The sequence below is a fragment of the Dermochelys coriacea genome, chromosome 10, assembly GCF_009764565.3.
Source record: "Dermochelys coriacea isolate rDerCor1 chromosome 10, rDerCor1.pri.v4, whole genome shotgun sequence".
Classification (NCBI taxonomy): Eukaryota; Metazoa; Chordata; order Testudines; family Dermochelyidae; genus Dermochelys; species Dermochelys coriacea.
In genome coordinates this window covers 53,191,355-53,206,250 of record NC_050077.1, presented here as the reverse complement: position 1 = coordinate 53,206,250, position 14,896 = coordinate 53,191,355, and the positions used below count along the sequence as shown (strand labels likewise).

General features: G+C 37.9%; 1 protein-coding gene across 1 annotated transcript in view; it reads right to left on the bottom strand.

The window, feature by feature from the left end:
- Positions 1-14,896, bottom strand: part of VPS13C (vacuolar protein sorting 13 homolog C) — a 194,547-nt gene that overhangs the window by 79,531 nt on the left and 100,120 nt on the right. The window contains 9 exon segments of the mRNA XM_038418760.2: positions 1,325-1,560; positions 2,148-2,317; positions 5,443-5,573; positions 7,149-7,305; positions 8,786-8,930; positions 10,018-10,322; positions 11,534-11,701; positions 14,086-14,189; positions 14,731-14,847. Of these exon segments, the coding sequence (XP_038274688.1) occupies positions 1,325-1,560; positions 2,148-2,317; positions 5,443-5,573; positions 7,149-7,305; positions 8,786-8,930; positions 10,018-10,322; positions 11,534-11,701; positions 14,086-14,189; positions 14,731-14,847 (1,533 nt within the window).

Here is a 14,896-nt window from a genome sequence, read left to right as displayed (position 1 = left end):
AGCAGGACTTCATGACGGTTTTCCTCAAATGACGACACATTATGCTGTGACTTGGTTTAATTACAACCATTTACTAGAACCTTGTGTGTCCTATAAACGATACATTGCATAATCTACCAGTCGCTAGAAAAAGGAGCTGTACATGAAAAGGCTTGTTGAAAACAGTGGGAGCCAGGGCATACTACAGCTGTAAAGTGGTCACTTAGACAAAAAAACAAAAAAAAACCCCATAACTGAATAAAAAGCTACTATAAACATCTACTTGTAGTTCCTAACATTAAAAATTACTCGACCTCCTATTTCCAAGTCTATTATGAGTAAATTTCTCAGAAAGAGATCTCTTTACAGAACACAAAATTCTCCAACATTCTCCCCTACAAGAGGTTATACTGAAGTTAGAGAGTTCCATACGTTGCAGTTGGAGAATCCAAAGGCATGTGGGAAATGGATTCCTTGTGATACCATAAGTAAAAGGAAAGCAAGTAATTGCTTTAACTGAAAAGCTTCAACACTGAATTTTTGCAGGATCAGTCAAGATGGAGCCTAAATTCCTGACCCTTGGCCTATGAACAGAAATAAATTAATCATATTAGACCACAGCTGTTCTGAAAAACAAATTGCCTCTTTTTCTTATTTCATCATATTGCAGTGTTGGAGCCTTAAAATTCTACCAAGCAGGGGAAGATAGGTAGGTTTTGGATTTTTAACTAAAAATCCCCCCAAAATTTCAAACTAGGGAACTCAGTGTTGTTTTCAAGTCTTCTTTAGCCAAAGAGGAATTTTACACTCCAACAGCATATATGCAAGATCAAATACTCTTTCTAACCTGCATTTAAAGTGTGCTGTTTCTCTCTTCACTTTCTTGCTTTCTTAAAAGCAGAGAACTATGCTTAGACTAATAGTCCATATAGCAGTATGGTAATTTAAGTGTGCTTCCTTTGAATATGTAAGTGTTTTTTCAGTGCCTACAGATATACAGCAACTGCTAGGTGAAAAAAATACATATGCAAGTTGTTTTTACAAAATTTACTATAACAGGGAAAAGTACTTCTATTGTCACTGTAGAAATTGATCCCAGCCTATTGAGATCTCTGGAGAACATACCTAGGTGTTGTAGGACAGCAAGAGTTAGATACGATTACTGTTTAGTTCAGTATAATCTTGGCACCTTAACTGACCATATTTATCTTCATTTTGGGTACTTACAACTGCCCTTTGATATACTGTTTCACACAACTTCAAAAAAATATCAGCAAATTATGTTTTTCTTGATGTTTCCATTCCCCCAGGGACTCCTTAAAAAGCCAAATACATTTTTGCAAACCTTTTTCATATTTGGGCTTTCCAGAGGCATGCTTTAACTGAACCTGAGTAGACCTTTCAGTTGAAGCTGTTGGCATGGATTTAATAAAGAAGTCTGCCACTGTTAGCAGGAACTCCACACTGGCGCACATATATAGCTTATCAAGGATAGCAACTACTTCAATCCCATTTGTATCTTGCTTGTAGTTTATATCAATCATATAATTATCTGTTTTGTTGTATTTCTTGTCAATCATTCTGAAAAACAATAAATGTAAAAAACATTATTTTAATTAACTTTTATACATTAGAAGAATTTGGGTAGAGAAGGGGAGTGGTAATGGAATGCATTCCTTCTCCTCAAAGTCACTTATTTCAATATATCCTAACTCCAAAGTAATAAATTCGTTTTGTGTTCTATAAGCAAAGAAACTAGGGATAAGTATGAAGTCTGTTTTACAGTCATACAAATGTAGTTTAGTGTATTTTATTACAACATTTCAAAAACTGATACAGTGTGACAGGGAATGTGAATCAAGTTTTTAAGTACACAAAACAACCTAGCTCTAAACAGGGTTCAACTTGAGCCAGAAATTCCAAGCTTTATGAAGTTCCAGAGATCCAGACTTCCTATTTACTTCTCTTTCCGTGTCTGGCAGCTTTATTTTGACATTTGTCCATACTATTATTCCATGACTCAGCAAATATATACAACAGATAAATTATACCTAACGTTTACTTATAAAATGTCAGTAAGACTGCTAATGCCAAGATTCCTCTCAAAAGTAATTTACAAGTGATAACACTTTCACTGCAGCTCTTCATTTGCGGCGCATTCAACTAACCTCGCTGTTACTTTCTGAATCCCTTCTCTGAGATCATCCAGGGTACACATCTTGAGTTTAATATTAACATCCATTGAACCATCTGAAAACATCTTCCCTGATGATGCCATGAGATGTAGTCTGAGTTCACCAAGGCGTAAACTGTCACTATGCAGTGAAAGCAGGGACTGCTACAAAAACATTGGGAAACATTAATTATGGGGAATGGAAAAACAGGGAACGGAAGATTAAACATAAGTGTATTTCTGCGTATGTTAGAGATTGAATGTACCTTATGATTTGGTTACGAGAGAAGTTAGTTATACTTTAGATGAGATTAGAGCATGGATGAGAGTAACTAAGGCTAAAGTGCTGAAGTGCATCATCTGAGTCAGATGAATTACAGAGACAGTTTTGTGTCATCAGTAGACTGAAAACAACCCTCGACTATATTCCTTAACTGCGTACATGTGTACACACTATCAGATGTGACTGAAAGACATCCTACAGAAGATCTCTTTGCCAAGGAAAGCAGTTGACCACAACTACTGAGGGGAGAAAAGAAACCAACTTAACGGCAGCCTCATTCACTACTGTAGTCCATAGATGAATTAACACCATCTCATGATTAACAATATCAAAAGCATCTGACAGATCTAATACAACCCCTGCAGGGACATGTGATCTATATCCACTACCTAGAGAGATCACTGACCAATAGAACCAAAGTTGTCTTTGTCATAAAGCCAGTCTATATCCCACCTGATAAAGTATAGAAAGCCAGGTGTATATCATTCTTGTAGGATAAATATTTGCTTCATATACGATAGGCAGTTTTTTGTGTTTTCTTTAACGACCTTAAAAAGTATGAACAATAAAGACTTTGACAGCAATTCATCTGATCCTCCTGACGCCTATGCTATGAATTTCTCAACTGTTTTATTTGTCCTGTGGCAAATGGGCAAAAATGCAACTGAAGCATCTTCAAACTGCACCGAGCATACAGGGGGAGGATGACAACAAGGAAGAAAAAAATAACCTGGTGTGATCTATCATGCTCAATTAACTGAAGCTTGTAAGAAACAAATACTGGTATTCTGGCTGCACTTACAGCTACCACATCAAATACAGGCTTGCCAAAGCCCTGATTATTATGGAGCCCATTAACCATTTAATAGTGAAGTTGATCCCAATCTCAAACAACTTCTCTTAGCACCTTTTATCGAACTCCATTTATGATTCAAGAATTGTGGTAATAATTATATGCATCATTGTTGCCTTTAGTATATTTTATTTGTACTAGATCACTGCTGGGAACAAATAGAATTTGGAAATTAAGCATAACTGAGAGTAGGTCTTTTTATTTTGTTTTTTAACTGTTTTTTCTGGCAATTCTAATTCTGCTATTTCTGTTTCAGAAGCTTCTGCTCTTGGTACTACTACAACCTTTCAGACATCAAATGATGCATTATGGTTTCTTTCATCTAAAAATGAGTGAGGAAAAGTCTACTTTAATCCGTGAAAGAGTAAACTATACTTTTGGAATGATTCATTGTATATTATTATAACTGATTTTATGCTAATAGTTTATTAAATTCAATTCCATACAAACAGTGATGGCAGGGGGGAGGGGAGATTTATATTCTATCTGAAAATTTGGAATATTACAGGGTAAATTTGAGGAAGCTCAGATATCAAGCCAGTGAAGAATGGAATTCATTCTGCATAATTAGCAAAAGTGTGATTCAGGAACATCACCTAGCTACAACATATGTGATTTTTGTCACATCAACCACACCAAACATTAATTTCACTAACCAGAGTATGGGTTTGGCCAGGGGAAGAGGACAAAAATCTCAGCTGGGAGCAATTGCCCCCTTCTACTTTACTTTCTCTCCCACCCCACATGCAGGAGGCTGCTTCTTCTCTCACACCTCTTCTCCACTTCACGATCAGGGTACGGGGAGGAGTTGTATTCTGAATCTTGGGCCTAGGCTCCTGGACCTGTCCGACCCATTACTACTGGCATCAAGTGGTGGGGGTGGAACTGGGCAATTGGCTCCTGGTAGGGTAGAGCACATGTGTCTTGTCACTGTAGTAAGGCAGTTGCTGGATCTCTAGTTATGATGCTGGGAGCTACAGCTGAAAGCCATTTTTGGTGTCTGAAAGGGATTTATCCCCATATGACCAAATTAGAAGACTGCTCTGGGTTTTTTCACCTTTCACTCAGCCAGAATCTAGGTGTTCTAGTTTTGAGGGTTTAAATCACAACTGTCCCAATGTTGGCTGGTTCCAGTGGAGCGGGTGGGTTAGAAAGGGTCTGACAGAGGTTTCTGTAATCCAGTGGCCTGTTTGGGCATTGGTCTTGGGCACAATGTGCATGGTGAATGGGCACACAGCTATGTCTCTCACAGCTTGTGGTTCATCTCAGCCTCTCTCCCTGACTTTTACCATAAAGAAGGGGAGCAGGTTAGGACTCTGGATTCCAGAGTCCTTGAGCATGCCTGAGGATGCAAAAGGAGGGTGGCTTCACAGTTACCCTCAGATTTCCAGTCCAACCAGGCTATTGGTGTTCTTTGACATCCGCATCAGCACAACTTTGCAGGTGAGTTCGGGGCCATCAATCCAGTTGGATTATAGTTTTAAATTAAGTTGGGGCCTCTGCATTTAACCATATTAGGCTGTGTCTGTCTGTCAGCATTTACAAATCCAAAACCACACAAGAATTACAAGGTCATAACCTGAAACAAACATTTTTTCATTATGCCTAGTGTTTAAGACAGACAGACATGCAGAAGTTTTTGTTTAATTTTAAACAAACATTCCCATGTGTCAAATTGTTGCCAATGGCATTCCCAGGGGCCACTAAGAGCAGATTTAGCATTTGCTTTATAGCCACCTACAAACACTTCACATTTTCCAAGATTACCCTCACTTGTACATCTCATTTGTCTAAACACTTGGCAATTTTTTAAATGAATTGCCGTTTTTAGCTCAATAATGAAGTTTCCATTTTACATAATAAAGCCTAATGCCCAGTGTGAACTGGAATGATGTTTCAAATACGCACATATGTAATTTTTCATGTGAACTGGTTTACCATATTCCTAGTAGTATTTATTAAAATGGAAAAGTATGCAACAATTTTACCCAAGTAGTTCATAAGTAACAGAATGCAAATCATAACTTCTACTGAAGCAAAGGTGTCATACAAAGTTAACAAGAATAGAGAATGTTTTTATTCTCCTATCACGAGTTTTACTGATAAAAAAATTGACATTTTTCCCCCCAGCTTTTAGAAGATTTCACCACATACCTCATTACGGTCATTGATGTAAAGAACTATTGAAAGTGACTCAAAATTGAAGTCAAATTTAAGAGTTGAATAATATTCCATAGGAGGCTGTAATGCAGAAATATCTGTTTGTCCTGAAGCGAGACCAGGATCTGCAAGTTGAAAGACAATTTCATACACTCACAACAACTTAATTTTGCTTTTAAAAACCAAGAAGTCTGTTAGAATATGTCCCAAAAAGCTTAATAGTATCTTTCAAGTTCAGAAGGTTAAGACTGAATTAGTCCCAACAAAAAGGTCTCCTGATACAATTCAAGGCCTGTGTTATGATCATGCCTGTAAACAAGACAGCGTGAGACTGAAAAATCAATAAACCCAAACTGGTTTATCAGAAACTAGGCCTAACTGGTATACAAAATGAGAGGATAGGCTATTCCACACATCATTCCTTTCTGGGATCCTTTAAAAAAAGTGATTTTGAGGAAGATACTGGCTACTGGAGGTGGCTTAATCACCTTCTGGGACCCTGAGCCTTTGTCATCCCAATATGAAAGATGTCCAGACCAGATGAGGCCAAAGACCCATATGACATTGTCACTTCGACCGACTCCGGCTGAATCCCATACAGCTACTGGGATTAGAGCATTTGTCTCTGCCTGCCACATGTCCTTTTCCTGCCCCACCTTATTTCTTCTCTTCCTATCCCATTCCTTTTTCCCATGGTGTAATTATAAGTGGCCAAGACTGTATATTTTGCAACACTGCTGTTACCCTGTGACCAGGAAGAACAGCAATGTAACAGCAATGCTCTTAACAGCCTGATGCTGGTACACGTTTTCCAGTTCTGGACATGGTAGATAAGACCATGAGCTATGCCTCTGTTTCTCCAAACAGCAACATTGCAAGTGAAAGTCAACACAGAGATAGAAGCTGCATTTCCTATCTTTGCTTTTGTTTTCTCTTCCCTGTTGTGCATGTCTGTCTTATTTTGTCTTCTAGGAAACTGGGTAAGAGTTTAACAGCAACACTAGCACCAACCCATCTCTATCAACTTCTTCTCTTTGCTCCAAAGAACAGCTATTATCGTCTTGACAGTCAAAGGAGGAGTTTTTTCCTTCTAAAACCTCTCTCCAACAAAAGGGAACAATGGATGGTGCTAAAATGAAATCCTTACTTAATACTTTAGATTTCAAATGTTTTAACGGATTTTCCTTCTTTTCTGTATCCATAATAAAAGGTTAATAGAATTTTTAAAGGTGTGTTTGCAATGGTATTGAGCAAGCTGAGATCTCTGTATAACAAGCTCTAAACCTTGTTTAAGGCTCTTTAACGTGGACAGTGACAGGATCTTGTTAACATCTTTGACTCTTTGGGTTGATATAATCCAGCTAAATACAACAGCATGCACATTTAAGTACGTCTTTCAATCTATCTGGTTTTATCTTTTAGGGTCTGTGTGGGTTGTCACTTTACCTCAAGAAACTGCATCTTTGTTTATTTATTTAAGCAATTTATTATGATGAATTGACAAATGAAACTTGTTTTACAAAAGCAATAAGTATAAGTACCTTAATAAATATTCTTCAGTTTTTATTCAGCTTCATAGTAGTATCACTACTCTTCCCTTAGCTACAGATAACCAATGTTATACTTTCAAAGTACATGCCATTATTAACTAAAAACAGCTTCTTTTTCTGAACTCGCCAAATTTTGGATTGAAGTTGTACCTTCACAGAGATGAGAATCACTTTGATCTTTTTTCTTTTTTGTTTTTTGAGCTTCTTGAAGGGTCTGTTGTGTAGCACTAGACTGGGAAGAAGCATCTCCAAGGTTATCCAGCAAAATTTTCATGAGGACAGTTAGGTCATCTTCACTGAGAGCAATCTGTAAATTGTCAAACACAACTATTTCCAGTGAAGACATTCAACAACACATATTGAGAGCTTGCCTCTTCATTAGTAGTACCATCACCACATTACCCAACCTAGACACTTCAGTCCAATTCAGTCCATGTTAGTGAAGGTCTTTTCTTTCCAGCAATTCCTACCAACATCCTTAAGGGATGTTTCCTCTGTAAACTAGGTTGTAATTTGATTGAAAGACACAATCTTGGGTGAATAAGTCTAGAAATTCTAAGATGATGAATATTTTTCCTTTTTCCAAGATGCCATTTGCTTCTTTTTGATTTAAACCAAAAGAACCTAATCCATCACTTTCAAATGCTTGCTGGCCCCACATAGCTTAATAACTGTTTAATAAAAGACTGAGTTAATTCCATATGGAACAGAATTGCTTTGTCAATGAAAAGAAAAGCAGGCAACATTAAGTCTGGGAAACGTTAAACTATGACAACTCTTTTTATGACCGAGTAAATAAGTAATTCAACATTAAGGAATCCTAATGCAAAATAGAAGGTTATGAATATATAATTATTAATACAATTTACGAGAAACAGCACTACACCTTTACAGGACAATTCTTAAAGTCTCTAGAAATGTATACTGTTAACACATTTAGCTTTTACAACATTTGAATAACTACATTGGGCCTCATTTGGTGCCATGTACCCCATTTTGTGCCATGCCACTGATGGATTCTGGCCATAGGACAGACATCTCCAATCCCTGGCCAAAAAGGCCTGATGCATCAATTCCCGCCTCCTTACTGGTACAGGGGTTAGGCAACCCCTACTCTGATTCCTGGCTAAAATTTGGGACTCTTGAAGCCATTAAAGTGGGACTCTTGCTACACTGTGAACATGATGGGGAAAGAAAGTGAAAGGATAAAGCTGAGGTCTGATGATTTCTATTTACAATAAAAACTGATAAAGACTTAACATTCACTCAAATAACTGCGTAATATAGGGCAGTCAAACTAAGCAGAGTTTCAGAGCCTGCAGCTTAGCTTTTGGATTCTAGCAAAGCAATTTTCTTTCTTGCTATGATAAAGCAGCTAGGTTTGGTCTGCTTGTGTTAAGTTGCTGCTTAATAAAGGAAAACTTATGTGGATGGATACTGCTGGCTATTAATCCACAAGACTACGGTATCTGAGCTCTGCCAGGATCAGCTGATCATAAATATAGGCTACATTTTATTTTGTTTATTGTATCATGCACCCAAATCATTAAGTATTGGTCATCTGACTACAATGAAGCCATACAACACCACAACCACATCAGATCACAGTCAGGCTGGAATTGTGCATGACTGGGAGACAGCCAAGGAACACCCTGGTACCAAATAAACCAGTATTCTGTAAATATCAAGAACCTAAAGTGCTACAAAACAAGTGTACAAGTTCTGCCTAATCGTTACAGGAATATATTACTACTTAAAACACAACAATTAGTTTGCCATGGCGTTACCTGCATAGGCTTTAGGTCTCCTTTGATCCCAATTGCTGGAATATCGTGATACCAAGCTGCTGCTAAATTTCTCTGAATTGACAAAACCAGATTTACTGGCTGTAAAATTTCAAGATCTGGTTGAGAAGCAGTGGCTATAATACTCCTGAAAACACACAGAAAAAGATTAAAGTAACATCTATTGAATCTCTGTTGACATAGAGTTCTTCTCCTACTTCTCCATGAGTAGCTGGGAAATTAGAGAATGGAGCAGGTGAAAACCTAGATTTCTGTACAGAAACCATGCTCAAAAACAACAACTTGGAGCTTTGCCCTTCAGCCTTTTCATGGGACTGCAGCGATAAAGCCTATTCAAATCTCAACTCAGAACCATACCTTAAATGTTTTAGTTTATGTATTCATGAGAAAAAGGATATAATGGTTGCCACTAGCAAGTAAAGATTTCCACCGATATCACACAATCTCTGCAGTTGTGCACTTCTTTTCTATGTCAAGTATAGGGTAGTGCAGTATCACAGGTACCACTGTGCAATAACTGTAGGTAAACATTAGCTTGTCAACAAAAACCACTGTGGCAAAACCAACAATCGTATGTTCCTGGAGAGTATATGGAATACATTCATCTCTAGTACTATACGTAACATATATACGTAGTATATATGTAACAAGAGTGTTTCCCCAGCAATAATGTATTAATTTATTTCTACTGATTTTACATTTATGATACAAAAAATAAAAGTATATAAAATGCTATAGAAGATATGAGCCTGTGTGTGAGTGTATATCTGTATTCTGGTGGTGAAAGGTAGTGCCTTGATTGTAAGTTTACAAATTAACCACAAGACCCTTTATACTGTTCATGTGTCAATTCCAAAGAATCCCAGTCAAGTATTTTAAAAAAAACAAAACAGTTTTGTTCTTCCAGGAAACTTAGGAATCCAACTCCTATCCTCTAAAAACAGTGTTAAATAGAACAGGAACTAAAGAAAATGTGTTTTTTTTAAAAGCAGATATAACAATTAACATATTGAGCCTCTTCAATCAACCACTTTGTTTTTCTGTTGCACAACTTCCCCCTCCCCCATGACATCTGTACAACCTGTTTAGGTATTACATTTTTCGAGGCACAGGCCTTAACTTCTTACTCTATGCAGAGCAGTGTTGACACTTTTAACTGTTTTCCAACACTAATTATAAGCATTCAGTATCAAGGGAAACACAGTAGTTTATACCTCGATAGCTTCAAATGCGTGAGCTGCACATCCATGTTGTCAATGACTGGAGGGACAGAAGATTTATCTGTGAAGTCCAATTTAAATTCATTCTCAACTCTGATCAAACCAAGATCTGCTACCAGAGCATTACGGGAGACCGAAGACTCAGGGATGACTACAACTGGAGCTTTTAAGTTGATATCCATTGAAAGGCGGAAGCTCTTCTTAGCAAAATCTTTCATGCTGGAAGCAGCCATTTCTGCAGCCTGGACTGTAGCTGCACTCAGGGCTTCCTTTGCTGCTTGGAAACTGTTCAGGAAGTTCTGTTGGAAAACAGCATTATCTCGCGTAGCACAAAAATAAACACTTTACATCACGGTTCCCAAACCATAGGTCATGACAGTCCTGGGTGATCCACTGGTGCAGCTATGGGTGGAGTTGGGGGTAGCATGGGAGGCAAAGCAGACAGTGACAGAGGGCAAAGTGGAGCTGCTGGGCAGAAGATGAGAAGGGGCCAGTCCTGAGAGGCATCGGCTGGAGGGTTCGCAGCCATTCCCACTAATGAGCCACCACACCCTGCCAATCCAAGGGTGTCAAGGACCCCAAAGTATTGGCTCCACAGCCCTCCCAGGGACTGGGGCTCAGAGGAGCTGTTGTTGCCACCTCGATAACGCCATGATCAGAATCATCATAGAGAATGGCCAGGCCTGGCCTAAGCACCTGCCTCTGCCCTGCATTGACAGCCCCTGCGCCTTTCCCTCATTCCTTGGCAGAGGGTGCCTGTGAGGCATGCCAGGATGCTGGGTGGGTGACTTAGACAGAGCTGCCAGGTGACAAGCTCAAGGCACTCAATAGGCTCTGAGGCAGAGGTTGTCAGTGGGGCTGGCTGTGGCACCTGCCTAGTCCCTTTGCGCTCTTGCTGACCCTGGTCCCTGCTAAAATATAGTCAAGTTGGAGTTCACAATTCTTAAGTCTATCTGTCTCACTTATATGATCATCTGCTAGCTAAGATTCTAACTCATGGGTACTCAGTGTTGAATTCAACCCTACTTGGAACATACATCTAAAGCAGGATGTACTATGTACATTTATGTCTAGTAGTTGTACTTTTGGTTGATAAGGTATCTATATCTGCAGCGTTTACGCTCACATTCAACTATTCATACATGCCAAAACTAAGTCACCATACCACTCTAGTTCATCATCATTCCCTTTCATATTTATCACCCTCTCACTGAGTAGTGCATCTTTTAAACATCATGTCTTCAGGGTAAGGAACTTGGACTTGCATGTTTATGTTTCAGAGACACAAAGTGAGTGAGGTAAAATCTTTTATTAAACCAACTTCTGCTGGTGAGAAAAGTTGGTCCAATAAAAGATATTACCTCACCCAGCTTGTCTCTCTCATATCCTGGGATCACCACAACTACAACACTGCATAGAACGAGTTTCTGTCTTGAATTCTTGGGCAGCACAGAAACTATTAACTGAAACTAAATGTACTAAATTATACATGCTACTAACAACATCTTACCAGAAGTGACATGAAGAATTTATGGAGATAAACTATCTGAATGCAGCCCACTTTTAGACACATTTTACCATCCACCTTGGACATATCGGTGTAGTCTTCTCCCTCAGTAGCATTTGGATAAAGGATCATTTTGAATCGAAACACTTCCTCTCCCACTATGGAGACAGCCTGGAAGAATTGAATTGAACTGTTTTATTAAATATATGTATTTAGTATCCGAGAGTAACCTTTTGCTAATTCTGTCACAGCCCAAGAATGTAACACAAGCTCTCTAAAACAAATAGGATGTAACCATGAGTGGTTTAACAAGCAATATATGTGACTTGGTGGTGATGGGGAACTTCAATCATCCAGACATCTATTGGGAAAATGTTAGAGCAGGGCAGAGATTATCCACCAAGTTTTTGGAATGCTTTGGAGACAACTTTTTATTGCAGAAGGTGAAGAAAGCAACAAAGGGAGAGGCTATTCTAGATTTAATTCTGACAAACAGAGATGAATTGGTTGAGAATTTGAAGATGGAAGGCACCTTGGGTGAAAGTGATCATGAAATGATAGCTTCATAATTCTAAGAAATGGTAGGAAGGCAAACAGTAGAATTAAGACAAAGCAGACGTTAGCCAACTCAAAGAATTGGTAGGTAAAATCCCATGGAAAACAAGTCTAAGGGATAAAACAGAGTTCAGGAGAGTCTGCAGTTCTTTAAAAGAAACATTATTAAGGACACAAGTGCAAACCATCCCAATGCTGAGAAAAGCTGAGATGTATAAGAGACAACCCTGGCTTAACCAGGAGATCTTTAATGACAAGAAATTCAAAAGAGAGTCATAGAAGAAGTGACAGGTTTCAGAGTAGCAGACGTGTTAGTGTGTATTCGCAAAAAGAAAAGGAGTACTTGTGGCACCTTAGAGACTAACAAAGAAGTGGAAACCAGTTCAAATTATGAAGGATGAATATTAAAAAAAACACCACAAGCATGTAGGGACAAAATGAGAGGCAAACAGTAACATGAAAACATTTTACCAATACATGAGAAACAAGGAGAAGACACAGGACAGGACAGGGCAGGCCCATTATTCAATGAGGAAGAAAAGAGAGAAACAGAAAATGCAGTATTAAATGCCTTTTTTGTTTCCATTTTCACCAAAAAAAATTAGCAGTGATCAGATGACTAATATGGTCAACACCAGTGTAAATGGGATAGGAGCTGAGGTTCAAACTGGAAAACAACAAATTCATAATTACTTAGACAAATTTGATATCTTCAAGTTAGCAGGGCCTGACAAAGTACATCTTAGAAATATCTTGCTAAAGGAATCTCTGAGACATTAGTGATTATCTTTGAGAACTGGTGGACAGTAGCTATCAGTGGTTCATAGACAAGCTTGAAAGACATATCAAGTGGGATCCTGTCCTGAGTACGGTTCCATTCAATATCTTCATAAAGATTTGGAAAATGGCAGAGAGAGTTCACTTAAAGTCTGAGGACAACACCAAGCTAGGAGGGGATTAGACAGGACAGAATTAGAATTGAAAATGATCTTAAACTGAAGAAATGGTCTGACCTAAATAGGATACAATTCAGTAAGGACAAAGGCATAGTACTATAGTACTATGCTTAGGAAGGAATAATCAACTGCACAAATACAAAATGGAAAATGACTGCCTAGGAAAGAATACTGCAAAAAATTATATGGGGGTTACAGTGGATCACAAAGAGTCAACAATTAAATACTGTCACAAAAAAAACAGCAAACATTCTGGGATGTATTAGCAAAAGTGTTCTAAGCCAGAGACACGAGAAGGGATTCTTCCACTGTACTCAGTACTGATAAGTCATCAGCTGGAGCATTGTGTCCAGTTCTTGGCACCACAGTTCGGGAAAGATGTGGACAAATTGGAGAAACACCAGAGGAAAGCAACAAAAGTGATCTAAGGTCTAGAAAATATGACCTTGAGGAGAAACTTGACAAGAGTCTTCAAGTACATAAAAGGTTGTTATAAAGTGGAGAATAAATTCTTCTCCTTAGCCACTGAGGACAGGACAAGTAGTAATGGGCTTAATTTGCAGTAAGGGTGATTTAAGTTAGACATTAGGAAAAGTTTATCACTATAGGTTTTAAGAACAGGTTAGACAAACACCTGTCAGGATGGTCTACATGACCTATCAAAGTACCTTTCAATCCTACAATTCTCTGTTTAATAGAGCATATGATGGATACACAAGTTTGAGTGAATCCAGTCAATTCTGTTGTCTCATTTAGCTATTTCTGACTTACTGGAGATTTTAGTCATTTTGCCAAAGGGTATATCAGAACACTAGCCTAAGCAAATAATGAAATATTCAAAATTCAATATTTTACTTTCCTGGTTTAAATATAGTTTATAAAGTCAGTTTTTTAACTTGACAATTTTTGAAGCAACACATTTTTCTTCCACATACGTATCTCGATAAAATTTATTAAGCAATTGATTGTGCTCTGTTTAGTCATACAGTATCTTTTTTAAAAAAAATCATAATTTCTATAATCTTATCTCATTGCACAAGTCACCTTTTTATGAATGGTCTTTGGATCAACATTTGTAATTATGATGTCTTCAAGTCTGGAAAAAACCTTTATCTTTTTAGTTTTCATAGAAACAGAAGCATTCATTCCTGAAGAAAAAAAATCCAATTTTAGTTCATAGTAACAAAGGTAATACATTCCTTTTTGAATTTTAGCAAAAATGAAACAAGCTGTTCAGCCTTAGGAGTTTCTGATCTAACCACTTACTTGATGCCCTCTACCACATATTCTTAGATTAGTGATGGAGACAAGACCATTTCTAACTTTCTCTGAAAATTCAGGGTTGAGTACCAGTTACTAACACTGATGAGTGCCTAACTCTTAGAGAATTTCAAGTCCACAGCATTTCTAGTGAGTTAGTGACTCAAGTTTTTTTTAATTCACCCTATTAAAAACTAAGCACTTGTGTATCTTTGCCAAATACATTTTCCTCCATCACACATGTATCTTGGCTATTAAACATCTCAGATTAATGCTCAGTTGCTCTCTCATCTCCTGTTACAAATTTAAGTAAATGCTATTGAAATATTGATGTACAACTTCTACAGTAGCTTTTTAAAACTTGGGGGGGGAAAGAAATGATGCATCTCCTTAAACTCTACTGGTCAAAATACTTAACTGTTAACTTACCTTGTATTTTAATGTCTGCAATGCTACATTTCTGATCACAGACAAAAATGTTGAATGCATTCAGCTTCACAGTAAGTTTCAAGTCATATACATCTTCATGAGCTGCACCACTAGATACTACGTAGCAGAAAGAACCATGGTCAGAAGAGGGCACATTCATCCCAGT